The sequence below is a fragment of the Mobula birostris genome, chromosome 15 (genome assembly GCF_030028105.1).
Source record: "Mobula birostris isolate sMobBir1 chromosome 15, sMobBir1.hap1, whole genome shotgun sequence".
NCBI classification, from domain to species: Eukaryota; Metazoa; Chordata; class Chondrichthyes; order Myliobatiformes; family Myliobatidae; genus Mobula; species Mobula birostris.
The window spans coordinates 18,068,046-18,092,108 of NC_092384.1; the positions used below are offsets into that span (position 1 = coordinate 18,068,046).

The 24,063-nt window shown below is 42.2% G+C and overlaps 1 protein-coding gene across 1 annotated transcript in view; it reads left to right on the plus strand.

The window, feature by feature from the left end:
- glg1a (golgi glycoprotein 1a) overlaps positions 1–24,063 on the plus strand; it is a 166,281-nt gene that overhangs the window by 130,391 nt on the left and 11,827 nt on the right. Inside the window, exons 17-23 of the mRNA XM_072279381.1 lie at positions 452–569; positions 1,696–1,788; positions 5,502–5,639; positions 12,081–12,204; positions 17,242–17,384; positions 23,385–23,486; positions 23,640–23,747. Coding sequence (XP_072135482.1) covers positions 452–569; positions 1,696–1,788; positions 5,502–5,639; positions 12,081–12,204; positions 17,242–17,384; positions 23,385–23,486; positions 23,640–23,747 — 826 coding nt within the window. The remainder of the gene's footprint in view (positions 1–451; positions 570–1,695; positions 1,789–5,501; positions 5,640–12,080; positions 12,205–17,241; positions 17,385–23,384; positions 23,487–23,639; positions 23,748–24,063) is intronic.

The following is a 24,063-nucleotide window of genomic DNA, read 5'->3' on the forward strand; positions in this document are numbered from 1 at the left end:
CAGAGCTGTCCCTAGGAGCACAAGAGTCTGCAAAGTGAAGTTGCTCCCTGATCATGGTTATAGTGAAAGTTGTTGTACTCTGCAGCAGATTTCCACAGCTCACAAGTGCAGTTCTGAGGTTACTACTGGCTACGTGGACAAGATTTCAGAGATTGTTGCTCGCTGTCGCTTACGCGAGGTAGAGGGGGAACTGGTGGGGTAGTTTAGGGTTCTCACATTTAACTGTCATTCATTCTTTGGGGCACTTCTCTGTTTTCATGGATGGTTGCAAAGAAAAAGCATTTCAGGATGTATAGTGTATACATTTCTCTGATATTAAATTGGACCTTTGAATGTCATTGGAAACATACACCAAACGTACATGATCAGGCAGACAAAATCAGTAAGCAGAAAGGATGAAAGAAACTTTGTGAAAATAATTATGGCACTTTGCCCTTGTGTTTCAATGCAGAGTGGACGTTGTGTTCTGTCTGAGCACCACAGTAAGAAATGACACACTTCAGGACAACAAAGAACAGCGTGTCTCCATTAAATGTCGGAAACAGTTGCGTGTGGAAGAATTAGAAATGGTAAGTGCCCCTCAGTATGAAGCAGTGACATTGCCATTTGGTCTCGTTCAGTTTTAATTACACATAGTCTGAAAGGCAGGGCAGTGATTCCCCTGTTAAGTAAGATGTGAGTCAGACATGCCCTCAAATTACATCTGGGGTCTTTCAGAAGTGACAACATAGATGGCATAGTTGAAGTGATGAACTAAAGTTGCAGAGAGGAACTTGCTACCTTGTGTGTGGAAAAGCAAGGCAAGTGGATAGTGTAGGTTAATTTTGTTAATCCTGATTAATTATGCCATATTAATAGCTGGGGTGAAGGTAGGCTTGTCAACGGCGTCATATTATGTACGTGGGGGAGGTGGTGCAATCCACACCTGTAATTTTAGGCTGCAATTGTGTTAAATTGAAAAAAGGTAGTAAGATTGACCCAAATCCAAAGTTATTATTCATAAAATAGCACTTGTTTGTCCTCATTCTTTTGGGAAACCTAGGATCACAGGATTGCCTGGCTGTTGTAAAAGAGTTAAAGGTCATATTTGCTGACCTTGCCTACTTAAGCTATAAATATCCCTTTAGATCGACTTTGTATCCTTGTCACAACTTGGCTGTACCTAATTGGCAGCTTGGCCTTTGGGGAAAGGTGAGACAAGCTTGGTAGCTTGGCTTGTAGCCATTGAATTCAAAAGATTGAGAGGCAACCTAATAGAAATGTGAAAAATCTGGAGAAATGTTGACAGGGTGGATTGGTAGAGGATGTTTCTTGTGGAATAATCTAGAATTAGGGGGTCATTGATTAAAAATAAGGGGAGAGTGGTGGGTCACCTGTTTAACCCAGATGATGTTTGATTTTTAACCTCCGCATCAAGAGTCTGTTAAAACTCTGCTTCCTTTCCCCTTTGAACAATCTGGGAGTATTTTTAAGGCAGAGATCAACAGATCTTTGATAAGCAAATGGGTAAAAGGTTACTGAGGGAATAGGGAATCCAGTGTCAGATTAGTGATGATCTTATTAAATGACTCAAGATAATTTTTTACTTTTGGGAAGGAATTCTAAGATTACTTAAAGGAATTTTTGCTACGCCTACGAACAGCTTATAAAATAAAATCACAATTTTATATTCAAGATTTTCCCTTCTCTTGACAGACTGAGGACATTCGTTTGGAGCCTGAGCTCTTTGTGTCATGTAAGGTAGACATTGAAAAGCACTGTCAGAATGTTCCTTTTGGGAATGCACAGGTGAGTAGCCAGTGAACCAGGATGACAACAGTCCTTGGAGTTTTCCAGCTATAAAATGAGAAACCTGAGGTATTTTTAGATGTCAGGAGTATAATGATCCTGATTAACCTTGGTAAATGGCAGTGTATAGCTAGGCAGAAGCATTTTATATAGAATTGATTGCCTCTTGAAAAGCATCAGCATAGGATACGCAGGGTACTGTGAAATGGATTAATTACTGTGAACTAAAACTGGATTTGAATACAAGTTTTCCCATCCTAGAGGGAGTAGGGTCATTTCTCAAATACTTCAAGTAATAAAATAGATTAACTACATCCATGCATGCTATTGGATTTGCAAAAAAAGAAAAATGCAGTATACTAAGACACAGGATCTAGCCAGTCTTGGGACTGAAGTGTTTCTTGATGGCGTAGAATTTGAAAGCAATTCTAGCATCAAATCTAGCATCAGTCAGCAACAGTTTCCAAAAGAACATGTTGGCCCAGGATTAAGGATGTACTAAGGATTGATTTAGAAATCTAGTGACTTTTGAAATTAGTGGCTGTTAAAAAATATATTGTATTTGATTGGTGATCTCATTGTAGATTTTGTCTTCATAGAAGTCAAACAGAAATCCAGACAATGGAACTAACTGGCCAAGTTTTCTGTTTGTAAGGCCATTCTTCCACATCTTTGACAATCCCCACAGATAACTATTTGGACCAAAGCCTTTTCTGATTATATTTTAATAATTTAGACTTTAGAGATATGGGGCGTAATTTATAAGTCTGTAGGTATTAGTTTATTATTGTCATATGTACCAAAATACAGCAAATAACTTGCATACTATTTATACAGATCAAATGCATTAAGCTAAAACAGTAACAATGCAGGATAAAGCATAAGAGAAACTGAAAAAATGTGCAGGCAAACGATGAAGTACAAAGTGCAATATCATAATGAGGTAGATTGTGGAGCTAAGGATGTGAAGTTTTTAACAAAGTGATGAGACACTCTTAATATTGAGATGTGTAGTGATACACTTCTATACCTAATAAAGTGGCCACTGAGTGTATGTTTGTGGTCTTCTGCTGCTGTAGCCCATCCATCTCAAAGTTTTCTGTGTTGCAGATACAGAGAGGCTCTCCTGCACACCACTATTGTAATGCATGGTTATTTGCACTATTGTCAACTTCCTGTCAGCTTGAACCAGTCTGGCCATTTTCCTCTGACCTCGTTCATTAACATGGCAGTTTTGCCCACAGAACTGCCACTTTCTGGATTTTTTTTTTGTTTATCTCACCATTCTCCTAAAGCTCTGGAAGCCTGTTATGTTTGGAAAATCCAGGAGATCAGCAGTTTCTGAGATAATCGAACACCCTGTCTGGCACCAACAATCATTCCATATCAGGCTTTACAGGACATTACTTCCTACAAAGCAAAACCCAATAGCATGAATGGTAGTGATACTTCACTACCAGATGAACTCAACGCCTTCTATGCCGGCTTTGAAAGGGAGAATAAAACTACAGCTGTGAAGATCCCTGCTGCACCCAATGACCCTGTGATTTCTGTCTCAGAGGCCGATGTTTGGCCGTCTTTAAAGAGTGTGAACCCTCGCAAGGTGGAAAGTCTCAATGGAGTACCTGATAAGGCTCTGAAAACCTGTGCCAACCAACTGGTGGGAGTATTCAAGGACATTTTCAACCTCTCACTGCTATGGGCAGAAGTTCCCACTTGCTTCAAAAAGGCAACAATTATACCAGTGCCTAAGAATAATAATGTGATCTGCCTTAATGACTATTGCCCGGTAGCACTCACATCTACAGTGATGAAATGCTTTGGGAGGTTGGTCATGACTAGAAAGAACATATGCCTCAGCAAGGACCTGGACCCATTGCAATTTGCCTGTTGTCACAATAGGTCAACGGCAGATGCAATCTCGATGGCTCTTCACACGGCTTTAGACCACCTGGACAATACAAACACCCATGTCATGATGCCGTTAATGGACTATAGCTCAACATTTAATTCCATCATTCCTACCATCCTGATTGAGAAGTTGCAAAACCTGGGCCTCTGTATGTCCCTGTGCAATTGGATCCTCGACTTCCTAACCGGTGACCTCAATCTGTGCGGATTGGTTACAACATCTCCTTGCTGACAGTCAACACTGGTGAACCTCAAGGGGTGTGTGCTTAGCCCACTGCTCTACTCTCTACGTACACATGACTGCGTGGCTAAGCGTAGCTCAAGTATCATCTATAAATTTGCTGATGATACAACCATTGTTGGTAGAATCTCAGGTGGTGACGAGAGGGTGTACAGGAGGGAGATATGCCAACTCCGTGGTGTTGCAGCAACAACCTGGCAGTCAACGTCAGTAAGATGAAAAAGCTGGTTGTGGACTTCAGGAAGGGTAAGACGAAGGAGCACATACCAATCCTCATAGAGGGATCAGAAGTGGAGAGAGTGAGCAGTTTCAAGTTCCTGGGTGTCAAGATCTCTGAGGATCTAACCTGGTCCCAACATATCGATGCAGTTATCCAAGGCAAGACAGCAGCAATACGTCATTAGGAGTTTGAAGAGATTTGGTAGGTCAACAAATACACTCAAAAACTTCTATAGATGTACCATGGAGAGCATTCTGACAGGCTGTATCACTGTCTGGTATGGGTGGGGCTACTGCACAGGACCGAAAGAAGCTGCAAAGGGTTGTAAATTTAGACGGCTCCATCTTGGGTACAAACTGACAAAGTACCCAGGACATCTTCAAGGAGCGGTATCTCAGAAAGGCAGCGTCCATTATTAAGGACCTCCAGCACCCAGGGCATGCCCTTTTCTTGCTGTTGCCATCGGGTAGGAGGTACAGGAGCCTGAAGGCCACACTTAATGATTCAGGAACAGCTTCTTCCCCTCTGCCATCCGATTCCTAAATGGACATTGATCCCGTCAACACTACATCACTTTTAAATATATAGTATTTCTGTTTTTTGCACAATTTTTAATCTATTTAATATACATATACAGGTGTGCGCTGCTTAACGTCCATTCGGACAACGTCTGATCGCATATATGTCTGTAGTCCCCATCATAGAAAATACAGGTACACTGCAGTACTCCATATAGGTTTGCTAAGTATATACAGTAATATGGTGTTTGCACAACGTCCAAATCACTTAACGTCTGATTTCACAGAACATATCGTGAACGTTAAGTGACGCATACCTGTACTGTAATTGATATAGTTCTTTATTATTATTATTTTTTTTCTATAATGTATTGCATTGTACTGCTGCTTTCTGATTTTACAATTTACAAATTTAACGTCACATGTCAGTGATAATAAACCTGATTCTGAAATCACTAAGATCATTTTCCCATTCTAATATTTGGTCTGAACAACAACTGAACCTTTTGACCCATGTTTGCATGTCTTTTTTGCATTGAGGTGTTACCTCATTTTATCACTAGCTGATACTTGTTATCCAACAGGGTTTTCTGTATTGATTTTTTCATTGCCTCTGAGTGATTAAATGTAACTGTACCAAGTATTCATTTGACCTCAGTTTCCACATCCAGCTGCAAATTGTGCCTTGGATCTGATTGATATAATTTCTTTTATATGCAGAATTTGTAATAGTCAACCAAAAATATTTTGAACACATGTATTTCCAATTTGATAAGTGTAAATTCCCTTGGATTGAAAAGTCTCATGTCTTCTCTCCGAACAGGTAGTCGAGTGTCTAAAAGATGCCAAAAAGCTTCTATCAAGCCGCTGTCATGACAAGATCTTCAAACTACAAGAGACAGAAATGAGTGACCCTGAGCTGGACTACACTCTCATGAGAGTCTGCAAGCAAATGATTAAGGTAGGAATATACCTTAATATAAGACAAGAAGTTGTGTTCTTTTTATTTTAACCTTGATGTTTCTGTCGCTTTGGAAAAAAGGGACCATGTTTTTCTTGAAGGCAATAGTTCCTTTTCTTTCAGTTGAAACTAATTGGCAATAGCCAAACTTGGATCCTGGATTTCCTCACTTGCGGACACCAGTCAATTCAGATTGGCAACAATATCTCCATCAGCACAGGTGCACCACAGGGCTGTGTGCTAAGCCCCCTTGCTCTGCTCATTTTACACTTATGACTTTGGCTAAGTACAGCTCCAAAGCCATAGCTAAGTTTGCTGATGACACTACTGGCTGAAACAAATGTGGTGACGAATCAGTATATAGGAGTGAAATTATAGGGTATATGGGGTGTCAGGGAGGGGTAGCCCTTCTGGTGGGGGAACATGTCGCATCCTTTTCAGGGCAGTTAGTCCACCTTTGGTCCCCACCTGGCACTCAGCTCTCACCTGTGGCTCCCCGTAGCTGTTTGCATGCGACAGCGGCCACACCCCGGGCAACGGCTTTGACTTCGACAAGCCGGCTAAACCAGGTGAGGGTAGTCAACGGGTCTCAAACCCTCAGTGAGATAGGAAGTTGTCTATCCCAGCATGTGAAGACAGACTTCGGCGGATTGAGCGGACGAGACTAGTGGAAGGTCCAACGGTCAAGAAGGCGGTCTCTGCAAGCGTCGTGGAACGTGTAGAGCAGGACAAGACACAGAAGACGTCCTGGTCATCCACTGCGCCTAGTCCCATCTCCAGCCATCTGGACTCTGTCTTGCCACTGGATCCAGATGGGAATTGGGAAGAGAGAGTGAGGCTGACGCTGCGCAACTCTCCCTCACTTAAATCCAAATCACGTGCTAGTCTCGACACCATCATTATGGTGTCGGGGTCCTCTTCGACGTCAACGATGGACGAACAACAACAACAAGGAGTGAAATTGAAAATCTGTCTGAATGGTGCCACAACAATAACCTCTTACTCAATGTCAGCAAGACCAAGGAGCTCATTATTGACTTGAGAGGAGGAATCTGGAGATCCATGAGCCAGTTCTCATTGGAGGTTCAGAGGTGGAGTGGGTCAGCAACTTTAAATTCCACAGTGTTGTCATTTCAGAGCATCTGTCCTGGGTCCAGTATATAACTTCCATTACGAATAGTGCATGGCAGCACCTGTACATCCTTAGAAGTTTGCTAAGATTCGGCATGACATCTAAAACATCGACCAACCTGTATAGTTGTGCAGTGGAGAGTATATTGACTGGTTGCATCACAGCCTGGTATAGAAACACCAATGCCGTTGAACAGGAACTCCTACAAAAAGTAGTGGATATAGCTCAGTTCATCATGGGGAAAGCCCTCCCCAGCATTGTCAGTTCTGTTGGGCATGGTCTTTCATTTGTGACGGGGTACTCAACTAAATACCACGAACTGAACCTTAAGAAGCTTGGTTTTCATATATTTCCACACTTACAGTGGCATGCAAAGGTTTGGGCACCTGGGTTAAAATTTCTGTTACTATGAATAGCTAAGCAAATAAAAGATGAACTGATTTCCAAAAGGCATAAAGTTAAAGATGACACATTTCTTTAATATTTTAAGCAAGAGAACTTTTTTATTTCCATCCTTAACAGTTTCAAAATAACAAAAAAGGAAAAGGGCCCGAAGCAAAAGTTTGGGCACCCTGCACGGTAGTACTTAGTAACACCCACTTTAGCAAGTATCACAGCTTGTAAACTGTTTTTGTAGCCAGGTAAGAGTCTTTCAATTCTTGTTTGGGGGATTTTCACCCATTCTTCCTTGCAAATGGCATCTAGTTCTGTGAGATTCTTGGGCCATCTTGCATGCACTGCTCTTTTGAGGTCTATCCACAGATTTTCGATGATGTTTAGGTCAGGGGGCTGTGAGGGCCATAGCAGAACCTTCAGCTTACACCTCTTGAGGTAGTCCATTGTGGATTTTGAGGTGGTTTTAGGTTCATCTTCCTGTTGTAGAAGCTATCCTCTTTTCATCTTCGGCTTTTTTACAGACTGTGTGATGTTTGCTTCCAGAATTTGTTGGTATTTAATTGAATTCATTCTTCCCTCTGCGAGTAAATGTTCCCCATGCCACTGGCTGCAACACAAGCCCAAAGCATGATCGATTCACCCCTGTGCTTAACAGTTGGAGAGGTGTTCTTTTCATGAAATTCTGCACCCTTTTTTCTCCAAACATACCTTTGCTCATTGCGGCCAAAAAGTTCTATTCAAAAGGTTCAGAGGAACATCTAAACAAGCCTGATGCATTTTGGAAACAAGTCCTGTGGACTGATGAAGTTAAAATAGAACTTTTTGGCCGCAATGAGCAAAGGTCTGTTTGGAGAAAAAAGGGTGCAGAATTTCATGAAAAGAACCCCTCTCCAACTGTTAAGCACGGGGGTGGATCAATCATGCTTTGGGCTTGTGTTGCAGCCAGTGGCATGGGGAACATTTACTGGAAGAGGGAAGAATGAATTCAATTAAATACCAGCAAATTCTGGAAGCAAACATCACACAGTCTGTAAAAAAGCTGAAGATGAAAAGAGGATGGCTTCTACAACAGGAGAATGAGCCTAAACACACCTCAGAATCCACAATGGACTACCTCAAGAGGTGTAAGCTGAAGGTTTTGCCATGGCCCTCACAGTCCCCTGACCCTAAACATCATGGAGAATCTGTGGATAGACCTCAAAAGAGCAGTGTATGCAAGACGGCCCAAGAATCTCACAGAAGCCTTTTGCAAGGAAGAATGGGCAAAAATCCCCCAAACAAGAATTGAAAGACTCTTACCTGGCTACAAAAAGCGTTGACAAGCTGTGATACTTGCCAAAGGGGGTATTACTAAGTACCGCCGTGCAGGGTGCCCAAAGTTTTGCTTCGGGCCCTTTTCCTTTTTTGTTATTTTAAAACTGTTAAAGATGGAAATAAAAAAGTTCTCCTGCTTAAAATATTAAAGAAATGTGTCATCTCTAACTTTATGCCTTTTGGAAATCAGTTCACCTTTTACTTGCTTAGCTATTCACGGTAACAGAAATTTTGACCAGGGACGCCCAAAGCTTTTGCATGCCACTCTGTGTGTGTGTGTGTGTGTGTGTGTGTGTGTGTGTGTGTGTGTGACTCCAAAGTGTTTTCCATTTCTGCTGGATCTTTAACCCGTCATGGGGTACGTGACACATTAATTCTATTATGGTTATTGGATTTAATGAGTATGTCCAAAAGAAAATTAATCTTAGGGTTGTATATGGTGAAGTATTTGTACTTCGGTAATAAATTTACTTTGAACTTCTTGCTTTAAAGCCACTTCAAATCTCTAAGTCATCCTACTTCAAAAAGTTTGATTTCCAGGCTTTTAACTATTGAACTCTCCTTCCCTGTTTTGTCGTTGTGTTGGATCTTTGTTATGACTTATGTTTTCTACTGGGACAGTGAAGTGTGCCTGTCTTTAAAATCTACAACCTAATCCTTTGTGTGTAATGTCTGCTTTCCTTAATGGTTACCTTCCCTGATCTTTATCTTGAGGCAATGTGCACAGTATGTTAGGTAGGAAAGAGACTAAAATACAAGCATCAATTTAGCTGTTAAACACAAATTGAAGGGAGTGCTGGAACAGTATTCTCAGTTCTGCCCCTTTCATCTGTTGTATTTCTCATCTGTTAGTAATCATGCTCTAGCTGATGTTGCACCCCTTTTTTTTTTGTTTTTTTGCAATCGTTGCCATACCAAATGCTACATGATTGAGATGCCAAATTAATTAATGGGATTTATTCATAGACTTGATGCAAGTGACTAGTCAATGTGAGTGCTCTGTTTGTTTACCAGACAAGGTGCAACCCAGGCTAAAAGTTCAGCTATTTTCAAATTCAGTAATCTGCAGCATGAAGGTGTTTAGATTCACCAATTTTAAACACGTCCTCATTTTACAAATGCATTAATATTGTTTGGTAGCTAAAAACAAAAACCATATTTTGGATGCAAGGCATGCTGGGACCAAGCAGCTGCAATGTTTTGGGTTGATCTTTAAAGAATGTACTGCTTCATATTTTTGTCTGTTTACCTACCTACCTACTTACCTTGAGCCCATGTCCTGTGACATTCATTTTATTGATTGTTAGCGCTTGTGGTTTCAGACTGAGGGAAAGGTTGCACCTTAAGCGGATCCAAGGGTTTTTTTGAACCAAATACAAGTGCTGTGTGATAATCTTAAAATGAGGCTGACTAAATGCTGTTTGTTGCATGCAGATTATAGTTTAAAAATCATGCCATTTGCTGTTCCTGTTAGTGTTCCATTTGTGCATTGGTGTATATTTAGAGGCAATTTGCCAGCTAAGCTTGGCTGTCAGTTATGAATGCAGATTTTGTTGATTAAATATTGAAAAACATCCACATGGTAGAAAACTGCAGGGCTTGCTATTGGGTCATAGTGTCATGTGAAATGTGCAAAAACTGTTTTAAGTGAACTCGTGGCTTAATGAACATACAGTTGCACGAATAAATTTTCTGCATTAATTACTCATAAACGTGGTCTGCTCTTCATCTAAGTCACAATAGACAAAACACAATTTGCCTAAACTAATAACATACAAACAATTGTCCTTTTCATGTCTTTATTTAACACATTGTTTAATCAGTTGCAGTCCAGGCTTTGAAAAGTATGTGAACCCTTGTATTTAATAACAGCAGCAATAACCTCCACCAAACATCTCCTGTAGCTGCTAATCAGACTAGCACAACAGTGAGAAGGAATTTTATACTATTCCTCCGTACAAAACTGTTTCAGTTCATCAATATTTCTGGGATACCTTGCACAAACAGCCCTCCTCAGGTCATGCTACAGCATCTCAATTGGGTAAAGGTCCAGACTCTGGCTTGGCCATTAGTAAACACAATTTTTTGTTTTTTTTTTGATGCATTCTGTTGTTGATTTACTCTTGTGTGTGTTTCGGATCATTATCTTGTTGCATCATCCAGCCTCAATTAAGCTTCAGGTGACAAACTGCTACCCTGATATTCTCCTGTATAATCTTGATATAATTTTGAATTCATTATTTTGTCAATGATTACAAGCTGTCTAAGCTCTGAGGCAGCAAAGGAGTGTCAAACCATGATGCTCCTTCCACCATGCTTCACAGTTGGGATGAGGTTTTAGTGTTGGTGTGCTGTGCCCTTTTTCCTCCAAACATAGCAGTCTGCACTTCTGCCAAGAAGTTCAACTTTTGTCTCATCTGTCCACAGAACATTGTCCCAGAAGCATGGAGGAACTTCCAGGTGGTCTTTCGCAAACTTGAGATGTGCAGCAATGTTTTTTTTAAGAGCAGTGGTTTCCCCTCTGGTATCCTTCCATGAACACCATCCTTGTTCAGTGCTTTTCTTATAGCGACACACGAACGGAGACTTTAGCAAGTTCTACAGATTTCTGCAGGTCTTTTGCTGTTGCTCTTGGGTTCTTTTTCACATCCTTCCGCATTGCATATTGTGCTTTTGGCGTGATCTTTGCAGATGCCCACTTCTAGGGAGAATAGTGACAGTACTGAATTTCCTCCATTTGTAGACATTTTCTCTTACTGTGGACTGGTGAATACTCGGGTCTTTAGAAATGCTTCTGTAGCCTATTCCAGCCTGATGCTTCTCTACATTTCTAAGGTCCTCTGAAAGTTGTTTTGATTGAGGCATGGTGCACATAAACATATCTTTCTTGAGAAGAGCAGGCTTTGTCCGTAACCTGACTTTGTGTGTCTTTTTTTATATAGGACAGGGCACCTCTAACCCCCACCTCCAACCTCATCTCATTGATTGGAACACCTGACTCCAAATAGCTTTTATGGAAGGCATTACCCCAGAGGTTCACACACATTTTTGAGCCTAGTCTGTGATTGTTTAAATGGTGTACTCAGTATTGACGAGAAGAAGTACAATTGTTTGTGTGTTATTAGTTTAGGCAGATTGTGTTTGTCTATTATTGTGACTTACATGAAGATCAGACCATATTTTTTGAGTAATTAATGCAGAAAACCAGGTAAATACAAAAGGGTCACAGACTTTTTCTTGCAACTACGCCCTAGTTCACACCACAGGTAACATATTACGATGCCTAGCACACAAGAAATATTGAGTTCAATCATTGATATGTTCTTAAAGCCACACTCCCTTCACTGGTATTTTGGGAAGAGCTGAGTTAAGTATCAAAGGGTGAATATACCAGGTGTGTTTGTAGACACTTAGAAGTGTCTACTAATTTACATTTCAGTAGTGATTAATGCGGGTTGCACCACACTAACATTGGCTTATCTGAGTGTTGTTTATTTATTTTTGAAGGTTAAAGCTGTATTTCATTGGAACAAAATTTGAATGTTTGGTTGCTGAACACTTGTGTTGTTTTTGACTGGTTGTATGCTTCGCATTTGTAGCGTTATTGTGCTGATGCTGACTCAAAGAACGTGCTTCAATGCCTGAAGCAGAATAAGAATGCTGAACTTATGGACCCCAAATGCAAGCAGATGATTACCAAACGGCAAATCACACAGAATACAGGTACGTATAACTATGATTATGATTTCTATCAGTTCTCTATCTGAAGCAAGGTGATGGTGCAAGTATTTTAATAGAGGCTATTAATTTTGCGGTGGATGTCTTGGTGCAATGTTCTCCATGCATTACAAGTAATCGCTACACTGGAGCTCTCAAAGTTGTGAATCATGTAGTTTTATTAAAGTGGGTTATGATATTCTCTGATACTTTTAACATTTGTGAAGCTGGTTTACATGGAAGTGACTAGAGTTGGTCACAGTATACTCCCAACCTTTTCATACTTTATTTTAGAAACATAGAACATAGAAAACCTACAGTACAATACAGGCCCTTCGGCCTACAAAGTTGTGCCGAACATGTCCCTACCTTAGAAATTGCTAGCGTTACCCATAGCCCTCTATTTTTCTAAGCTCCATGTACCTATTCAAAAGTCTCTTAAAAGACCCTGTCGTGTCTGCCTCCAACATTGTTGCTGGCAGCCCATTCCATGCACTCACCACTCTGCGTAAAAAAACTTACCCCTGACATCTCCTCTATACCTACTCCCAAGCACCTTAAACCTATGCCCTCTTGTGGCGGCCACTTCAGCTCTGGGGAGAAAGCCTCTGACTATCCACACGATCAATGCCTCTCATCATCTTTATACACCTCTATCAGGTCACCTCTCATCCTCTGTCGCTCCAAGGAGAAAAGGCCAAGTTCACTCAACCTATTCTCATAAGGCATGCTCCCCAATCCAGGCAACATCCTTGTAAATCTTCTCTGTACCCTTACTATAGTTTCCACATTCTTCCTGTAGTGAGGCGATCAGAACTAAGCACAAAACTCCAAGTGGGGCCTGACCAGGATCCTATATAGCTGCAACATTACTTTTCGGCTCCTAAATTCAGTTCCATGATTGATGAAGGCCAATACATCGTATGCCTTCTTAACCACAGAGTCGACCTGCACAGCTGCTTTGAGTGTCCTATGGACTCAGACCCCAAGATCCCTCTGATCCTCCACACTGCCAAGAGTCTTACCATTAATACTAAATTCTGCCATCATATTTGATCTACCAAAATGAACTACCTCACACTTATCTGGGTTGAACTCCGTCTGCCACTTCTCAGCCCAGTTTTGCATCCTGTCAGTATCCCACTGTAACCTCTGACAGCCCTCCACACTATCCACAACACCGCCAATCTCCGTGTCATCAGAAAACTTACTAACCCATCCCTGCACTTCCTCATCCAGGTCATTTTTAAAAATCACGAAGAGTAAGGGTCCCAGAACAAATCTCTGAGGCACACCACTAGTCACCAACCTGCATGCAGAATATGACCCGTCTACAACCACTCTTTGCCTTCTGTGGGCGAGCCAGTTCTGGATCCACAAAGCAGTGTCCCCTTGGATCCCATGCCTCCTTACTTTCTCAATAAGCCTTGCATGGGGTACCTTATCAAATGCCTTGCTGAAATCCATATACACTACATCTACTGCTCCTCCTTCATCAATGTGTTTAGTTACATCCTCAAAAAATTCAATCAGGCTCGTAAGGCACGACCTGCCCTTGACAGAGCCATGCTGACTATTCCTAATCATATTATATCTCTCCAAATGTTCATAAATCCTCCCCCTCAGGATCTTCTCCATCAACTTGCCAACCACTGAAGTAAGACTCACTCTGTAATTTCCTGGGCTATCTCTACTCTCTTTCTTGAATAAGGGAACAACATCCACAATCCTCCAGAACCTCTCCCGTCCCTGTTGATTTTGCAAAGATCATTGCCAGAGGCTCAGCAATCACCTCCCTTGCCTCCCACAGTAGCCTGGGGTACATCTCATCCGGCCCTGGCGACTTATCCAACTTGATACTTTCCAAAAGCGCCAGCGTGTTCTCTTTCTTAATATCTACATGCTCAAGCTTTTCACTCCACTGCAAGTCATCACTACAATCATCAAGATCCTTTTCCATAGTGAATGCTGAAATAAAGTATTCATTAAGTACCTCTGCTATTTCCTCCGGTTCCATACACACTTTTCCCACTGTCACACTTGATAGATCTTAATCTTTCACATTTTATCCTCTTGCTCTTCACATACTTGTAGAATGCCTTTTGGGGGGTTTTCCTTAATCCTGCCCACCAAGGCCTTCTCATGGCCCCTTCTGGCTCTCCTAATTTCCTTCTTAAGCTCCTTCCTGTTAGCCTTATAATCTTCTAGATCTCTAACATTACCTAGCTCTCTGAACCTTTTGTAAACTTTTCTTTTCTTCTTGACTAGATTTACCACAGCCTTTGTACACCATGGTTCCTGTACCCTACCATAACTTCCCTGTCTCATTGGAACGTACCAATGCAGAACTCCACACAAATATCACCTGAACATTTGCCATGTTTCTTCCGTACCTTTCCCTGAGAACATCTGTTCCCAATTTAAGCTTCCAAGTTCCTGCCTGATAGCCTCATAATTCCCCTTACTCCAATTAAACGCTTTTCTAACTTGTCTGTTGTGTGGGCACGTGGCCAAGTGGTTAAGGCATTCGACTAGCGACCTGAAGGTCACGAGTTCGAGCCCCAGCCGAGGCAACGTGTTGTGTCCTTGAGCAAGGCACGTAACCACACATTGCTCTGTGATGACACTGGTGCCAAGCTGTATTGGCCCTTGCCCTTCCCTTGGACAACATTGGTGTCGCGGAGAGGGGAGACTTGCAGCATGGGCAACTGCCGGTCTTCCATACAACCTTGCCCAGGCCTGCACCCTGGAGAGTGAAGACTTTCCAGGCACAGATCCATGGTCTCGCAAGACTAATGGATGCCACCTCGGTAACTTGTCTGTTCCTATCTCTCTCCAATGCTATTGTAAAGGAGATAGAATTATGATCACTGTCTCCAAAATGTTCTCCCACTGAGAGATCTGACACTTGACTAGGTTCATTTCCCAATACCAAATCAAGTACAGTCTCTCCTCTTATAGGCTTATCTACATATTGTGTCAAGAAACCTTCCTGAACACACCTAACAAACTCCACCCTATCTAAACCCCTCGCTGTAGGGAGATGCCAATCGATATTTGGGAAATTAAAATCCCCCACCACAACAGCCCTGTTATTATTACACCTTTCCAGGATCTGTTTTCCTATCTGCTCCCCGATATCCCTGTTACTATTGGGTGGCCTAAAAAAAAACACCCAGTAGAGTTATTGACCCCTTCCTGTTCCTAACCTCCACCCACAGAGACTCCGCAGACAATCCCTCCATGATGTCCACCTTTTCTGCAGCAGTGATAATATCTCTGATCAACAGTGCCACGTCCCCACCTCTTTTGCCTCCCTCCCTGTACTTCCTGAGCACTTGAAGTAACCATCCCTGTCCCTGAGCCATGCAAGTCTCTGTAATGGCCACCACATCATAGCTGCAAGTACTGATCCACGCTCTATGCTCTCCACGCCACCGATGTTGTCCAAGTGAAGGGCACTAGGGCCAATACAGCTTGGCACCGGTGTCGTCGCAGAGCAATGTGTGGTTAAGTGCCTTGCTCAAGGACACAACACACTGCCTCAGCTGAGGCTCGAACTAGTGACCTTCAGATCACTAGACCTACGCCCTTAACCAGTTGGCCATGTGCCAACACTTGTTCACAATATTCCTTGTGTTAAAATAGGCACATCTCAAACCGTCGGTTTGAGCGCCTCCCTTCTCTATCACCTGCCTATCCTCCCTCACACACTGTCTCCAAGCTTTCTCTATTTGTGAGCCAACACCCTCTTCCCCAGTCTCTTCAGTTCTGTTCCCACCCCCTAACAATTCTAGTTTAAACTCTCCCCAGTAGCTTTAGCAAACCTCCCCGCCAGGGATTTAAGTGCAACCCGTCCTTTTTGTACAGGTCACACCTGCCCCAAAAGAGGTCCCAATGATCCAGAAATCTGAATCTATGCCCCCTGCTCCAATCCCTCAGCCATGCGTTTATCCTCCACCTGATTCTATGCCTATACTCACTGTCACGTGGCACAGGCAGTAATCCTGAGATTACTACATTTGCGGTCCTGCTTCTCAACTCCCTTCCGAACTCCCAGTAGTCTGTTTTCAGGATCTCTTCCCTTTTCCTACCTATGTCGTTGGTACCAATATGTACCACGACCTCTGGCTGTTCTCCCACCCACCAGGATATTGTGGACGCCATCTGAAACATCCCGGACCCTGGCACCTGGGAGGCAAACTACCATCCGAGTTTCTTTTACGCGTCCACAGAATTGCCTGTCTGACCCCCTAACTATAGAGTCCCCTAGCACTGCTGCCTTTCTCTTCCTTTCCCTACCCTTCTAAGCCACAGGGCCAGACTCTGTGCCAGAGGCACAGCCTCTGTTGCTTTCCCAGGTAGGCTGTACTCCCAACAGTACTTAAACATCTTTGTTCGATGGATGAATATCAATAAATATGAAGGAGCATTCTACATGCAGTAAATGCTGGAATCAAAATAAGTATTTTAGCTGCTTAAGTCTATTGTGTGGTTTATTTGGATCACTAATGACCTGGCTCTAAATTTCATTTCCCACAAATGATACAAAGGAAAATGATTGTGGGGTCATTGGGGTTACACCTTCTTAGACCCAACATATCATTCAGGGTAGTGATGTAGGCCCAACCATTTTAACTGCTTTATAAGTGACTCTTCTTTCATTTGTAAGGTCAGAAGTGGGGGAATGTTCTCTGATAACTTGATGTTCAGTTACATTCACAACTTCTTAAGTGAAGTGGTCTGTGCCTAAGGAAACATTCAGGCAAGGACTGACAAGCGGCAATAACATTGAATTGTCGGCAAAGTGCTAATCAAAACCATTGAGCAGGATTATATGTAAGGTTTCAAGGTAACTGCTCCTTGATTTTCTTCCTGTGGAAAAGCATGTTATCATGACAGTAGATCATAAATTTTCTTACACATCCTAAGGCCTGCTGTCCCATAACACACTTCTAATATCTGCTGTGCTTAGCTAAATGGTGAGTTCGCATCGTAGGCAATTCCACTCTAATGTGCATTTAATTTTTATGTATCTTTCAGATTACCGTTTAAATCCAGTCCTGAGGAAAGCTTGCAAGGCTGACATTCCTAAATTCTGCCAGTCAGTTTTGAACACTGTAAAAGATGGCAAAGAACTGGAGGGTCAGGTGGTTTCCTGTCTGAAAATGAAATATGCTGACCAGGTATTCAAAGGACAGGTGGGGTACAGAGATGACAGTTCACCTGAATTGAATATTATCTTTTTCTCATTCTCTCCTGCTCTCTCTTTCCATTCTCTTGTTCACTTGCTTATTTTTGCATACCAAACTAAGGAAATGGACCTGCTTTCAGGCATGTAATGTTTTGATTACTTTGGCATTGTTGTTAAACTCTTGATGGTTGTTGGAGAAACTGGAAGTATTGAGTGCAGGGATTGGAATTATTTATTTAACTGTTCACCAGATACAAATGAGAAAAATTACCAAGCTTGTTGCCAAACAAGTGGTAATTATCTGGGATGAAAAGTCTCAAAAATGACATAATAAAATGTTAGAACAAAAACAGATTGAGATAATTAAATAGAGCTGTTAAAGTAATGAATTTGTGATGCAGCATGTTAGAAATTAAATTAGTCACAGGTGAATACATCTTTAAGATTATTAATTGGAAGGGCGTATAATATCTGTTGAGGAGAACGGGGTTTGCACTTTCAGAGAAGTAGATGTGATATGACAGATAGCCACCTGCATTGTTCTGAGCAGTAATTCAACTTTGTTATTGACTATCAGAGTAAAAGACTACTTCAATTCTTCAGTCAGCATTATCTCAGTTACAGTACATAAAAGCAGTCATATTTTATCTTGGCCATTCCATTTATTTTATTTTTATACAAAAAATAGTTTTGTAATTACCAACCTTATAGTTCCCACACCCCGCACTTCCCGTTTCTACCTCCTACCCAAGATCCACAAACCTGCCTGTCCTGGCCCACCTATTGTCTCAGCTTGCTCCTGCCCCACCGAACTCGTTTCTGCATACCTCGACACGGTTTTATCACCCCTTGTTCAATCCCTTCCGACCTGTGTTCGTGACACTTCTCACGCTCTTAAACTTTTCGATGATTTTAAGTTCCCTGGCCCCCACCGCTTTATTTTCACCATGGATGTCCAGTCCTTACATACTATCATCCCCCATCAGGAAGGTCTCAAAGCTCTACGCTTCTTTTTGGATTCCAGACCTAATCAGTTACCCTCTACCACCACTCTGCTCCGTCTAGCGGAATTAGTCCTTACTCTTAATAATTTCTCCTTTGGCTCCTCCCACTTCCTCCAAACTAAAGGTGTAGCTATCAGGACCCGTATGGGTCCTAGCTATGCCTGCCTTTTTGTTGGGTTTGTGGAACAATCTATGTTCCGTGCCTATTCTGGTATCTGTCCCCCACTTTTCCTTCGCTACATCGACGACTGCATTGGCGCTGCTTCCTGCACGCATGCAGAACTCGTTGACTTTATTAACTTTGCCTCCAACTTTCACCCTGCCTTCAAGTTTACCTGGTCCATTTCCGACACCTCCCTCCCCTTTCTAGATCTTTCTGTCTCTGTCTCTGGAGACAGCTTATCCACTGATGTCTACTATAAGCCTACTGACTCTCACAGCTATCTGGACTATTCCTCTTCTCACCCTGTCTCTTGCAAAAACGCCATCCCCTTCTCGCAATTCCTCCGTCTCCGCCGCATCTGCTCTCAGGATGAGGCTTTTCATTCTAGGACGAGGGAGATGTCTTCCTTTTTTAAAGAAAGGGGCTTCCCTTCCTCCACTATCAACTCTACTCTTAAACGCATCTCCCCCATTTCACGTACATCTGCTCTCACTCCATCCTCCCGCCACCCCACTAGGAATAGGGTTCCCCTGGTCCTCACCTACCACCCCACCAGCCTCCGGGTCCAACATATTATTCTCCGTAACTTCCGCCACCTCCAACGGGATCCCACCACTAAGCACATCTTTCCCTCCCCCCACCTCTGCATTCCGCAGGGATTGCTCCCTACGCAACTTCCTTGTCCATTCATTCCCCCCATCCCTCCCCACTGATCTCCCTCCTGGCACTTATCCGTGTAAGCGGAATAAGTGCTACACATGCCCTTACACTTCCTCCCTTACCACCATTCAGGGCCCCAAACAGTCCTTCCAGGTGAGGCAACACTTCACCTGTGAGTCGACTGGGGTGATATACTGCGTCCGGTGCTCCCGATGTGGCCTTTTATATATTGGCGAGACCCGACGCAGACTGGGAGACCGCTTTGCTGAACACCTACGCTCTGTCCGCCAGAGAAAGCAGGATCTCCCAGTGGCCACACATTTTAATTCCACATCCCATTCCCATTCTGACATGTCTATCCACGGCCTCCTCTACTTTAAAGATGAAGCCACACTCAGGTTGGAGGAATAACACCTTATATTCCGTCTGGGTAGCCTCCAACCTGATGGTATGAACATCGACTTCTCTAACTTCCGCTAAGGCCCCACCTCCCCCTCGTACCCCATCTGTTACTTATTTTTATGCACACATTCTTTCTCTCACTCTCCTTTTTCTCCCTCTGTCCCTCTGAATATACCTCTTGCCCATCCTCTGGGTTCCCCCCCCCCTTGTTTTTCTTCCCGGACCTCCTGTCCCATGATCCTCTCGTATCCCCTTTTGCCTATCACCTGTCCAGCTCTTGGCTCTATCCCTCCCCCTCCTGTCTTCTCCTATCATTTTGGATCTCTCCCCCCCCCCCAACTTTCAAATCCCTTACTCACTCTTTCTTCAGTTAGTCCTGATGAAGTGTCTCTGCCTGAAACGTCGACTGCACCTCTTCCTACAGATGCTGCCTGGCCTGCTGCGTTCACCAGCAACTTTGATGTGTGTTGTTTGTAATTCCTCTCTGTGTTGAGAACCATACTGCCCTGTTTAAGGCCTCTTCTGTTATTCAGTTATGGATATTTGCCACTAAGACTCTGCCAGTTAAGTTTTTTTTTCCTGCTCTTGGGTTTCAGTTTATTCTGACTGTAGGAAAGCATGTGATTATACTAAAGCACTGGGTGTGCATATATAGGTTGTAAGCACAACAGATTTGTTAACTAATACAGTATAAGAAAGTAATTGTAATCGAAGATGGTGCTAACTGTGTTGTCTGGTCTTGGTTGTTTTCTGAAAGACTGCAGCACAGCCTCTCTTCCTTTTACTGTGACCCTTTGACTGCAGGTTTTGTTCTTCCCAGGCCTCAGAATATGTACTTGCATATGCTTGATTATGACTATTAACCTCCTGAGCATTCCCACTCTGGAATGGGAGAATTCCTATTCTCCCTATCTCTTCACTCACATTCTGAGTTCTTACTTTTTATCCATTGTATTTATTCTCTTCCTTCACTCAGGTACAGTGTGCTTAGATATTTCAACTCTTCTGCTATTATTTAGCCATCAAAGTCCTTGCCCCTACATCAACCTGCTTTGACAACTATCACTTGTTAGCTTATTCCTTATTGATATAATTAACTTCCTGCTCCTGGCTATTTGCTGGTTTTTTAACTTTTTTAGATTTAGATTATGAGGACACTCAGTCCTGGTTTATTGTCATTTAGAAATGCATGCATTAAGAAATGATACAATTTTCCTCCAGTATGATATCACAGAAACACAGGACTGACCAAGACTAAAACTGACAAAAACCGCATATAACATATAGTTACAACATACAGTTACATATAACATATAGTTACAACAGTGCAAAGCAATACCGTAATTTGATGAAGAGCAGACCATGAGCACGGTAAAAAAAAGTCTCGAAGTCCTGATAGCCCATCATCTCACGTAGAAGGGAGAAACTCTCCCTGCCATGAACCTCCAGCGCCGCAAACTTGCCGCTGCAGCACCCTGGAAGCACCCAACCACAGCCAACTCTGAGTCCATCCGAAAACCTTGAGCCTCCGACCAGCCCTCCAGCACCGAGCACCATCTCTGCCGAGCACTTTGACCCCTCCCCGGCCGCCGAGCAACAAGCAAAGCCAAGGACTCGGGGCCTTCCCCTCTGGAGATTCTGGACTTTGAACTTGACTTTGTATCCACTAGTCTCCTACCTGATAACTTGATCTTCGGTGTTTAGTTCTCCAAGATATTACTACTTCAGCATTTCTTTGCAGCTAACGATATTTTTGGCTTTACTAATGTTCATCTTTTGGTGCTTGACTTGCCGCCATGTTAGTGGGTCAATACATATTGGTATGATGGTCATACATGTGGTAGGGCACGGAGGAGTGATGTAGAACAGAGGGATCCGGGAATACAGATTCATAATTCCTTGAAAATGGCATCATAGGTAGATAGGGTTGTGAAGAGAGCTTTTGGCACATTGGCCTTTATAAATCAAAGTATTAAGTACAGGAGTTGGGATGTTATGTTGAAATTGTATGAGATGTTGGTGAGACCTAAATTAGAGCATTGTGTGCTGTTCTGGTCACCTACATACAGGAAAGATATTAATACGATTGAAAGAGTGCAGAGACAGTTTACAAGTATGTAGCTGGGACTTGACCTGAATTATTGGTTGAAAAGATTAGCACTTTATTCCCTAGTGTGTAGGGAAATGAGGGGTGATTTGATAGAGAAATATAAAATTATGAAAGGGTAAATGCAAGCAGGCTTTTACCACTAACTTTAGGTGAGTCTAGAACTAGAAGTCATGGGTTATCAATGAAAGTTCAAAGTAAATTTATTATTAAAATAAATGTATGTCACCATATACAACCCTGAGATTTGTTTTCTTGTGGGCTTACTCAGTAAATCCAAGAAACATAATAGAATCAATGAAAGACTGCATCTAACAGGATGGGCAAATAACCAATGTGCGAAAAATAACAAACTGCAAATTCAAAAAGAAAGAAGAGAAATAACAACAATAATAATAGGAAACAAATAAGCAATAAATACCAGGAACATGAGATGAAGAGACCTTACAAGTGAGTCCATAGGTTGTGGGAACAGTTCAATGGTGGGGCAGCTGAAGTTATGCTCTCTGGTTCAGGAGCTTGATGGTTGAGGGGTAATTATTGTTCCTTTACCTGGTGGGGTTGGTCCTGAGGCTCCTGTACCACCTTCCTGATGGCAGCATTGAGAAGAGAACATGACATGGGTGATGGGGGTCCTTGATAATGGATGCTGCTGTTCTGCAATAGCGCTTCGTGTAGATATGTTCATTGGTGGAGAGGGCTTTACCCATGATGGACTGGGCCATATACTTGGAATTCAGAAGAATGAGGGGTGACTTTATTCAGATATCTCAGATTCTAAGGGGCTTAACAGGGCAAATGTCCATTAGTGAGGAGACATAACTACAAGATAAGGATCTGGTTTCTTAAAACTATGTATAAAATTCTTCTCACAAAGGGTAATGAATCTCTGGAATTCTCTGCCTGACATGTGATTGAAGTTGATCATTAGAAAAATTTGAAATGCGGGTGTGTAAATGTTTGATAGTTCAAATGGTTTGGAGAGGAGCTGAAGCCAGCAGGATGGCAAGGAGGGCTTGCTCTAGCGCTTCCTTTTTTTTCTTGTTTTTGAGGAAAACTTGCAGTTTGACATTTTATGAATGTCACTTCCTACCAGCAGTTAGGCAGGAGAGAGCTGTCTGTGCAATTAATAACTTCATCTTCTCATGATTTGAAAAAGATTAATGAACAGTTAAGTTTCAAAACCAATTGATGTAAATGCTTATTAATTCAAGGTATGGTTACTGAAGGCAGCTATAGTCTGCAGGATGATGTCTGGCTGCTGTTCATGGATGGCCTGTTGGTTTTGATGAATAAGATCTGTGTATTAAGCAGATGTTAATAAGGCCTGAACGTTTTTGGAAAGCTTCCAGCTCCTTTGCATTAATTATTGCTGTTTCTTTTGGTGTTTTACAGTTTTATTTTCTCCTCACTGAGGTTCACTGTGATTACTGTGTACACAATCTTGTTGCATTCTTCTCTAGAGTGCAGAAATCCAGGTTAAAAGTTCTGGTTCCACTGCTGTTGACATTTTAACCTTCCTTTCTAAGATAAATTTAGTATTGGTCTAATGGTTGCTTGTTCTGAACTGTTCTGACTTTTGAGCTTCTGTTCAAGCACGGTGGATTGAAGGCCTGTGTTAAGTAACTGAGCTCCATTTAATCTTGTTCTTGGCAGCGATTGTCTTCAGATTGTGAAGATCAGATTCGTGTGATTATCCAGGAATCGGCTCTAGACTACAGGCTGGACCCTCAGCTGCAAATACACTGCACTAAAGAGGTGGGTTGAACTCCCGACAATATGGTGACTACTGAAAAGGGTGTTAGTATGAGGGGAATTGCTATGGTTTGTGAAAATAGCAACCTGGGATTAAAAATGAATGAGGGATTTCATTCTGCTGGTACAGTGAAGTTGTCTTTCATGTTTTTGTAGATTAACACATTGTGTGCAGAGGAGGCGGCAGCGCAAGAACAGACTGGCCAGGTAGAAGAGTGCCTGAAAATCAACCTGCTGAAAATTACAGGAGATGCCTGCAAAAGGGTACGGCAATTTGTAGTGTATTGTTAGATTTAAAACAGTACCGTCAATTCATTTCATACAAAGATGGGCAGAAATATGGCATAATTTCACATATCATTAAGTTAGCAAAGTAAATGAAGTTGAAGCATTGCACTGGGGTTTCTTACTTTAACAAGTAGATTTTGAAAGGAAGGTGGGAATGAAAAACTACTACAAGTTCTGGTATACATAACGAAGAGAATAAAGATTCTGGTGAAGTTACCAAAAGATCTGTAAAAATGAAATCATAAGTATAATGTTAAGCTAAACAAAGACTCAACTGGCATAAGATATCAGA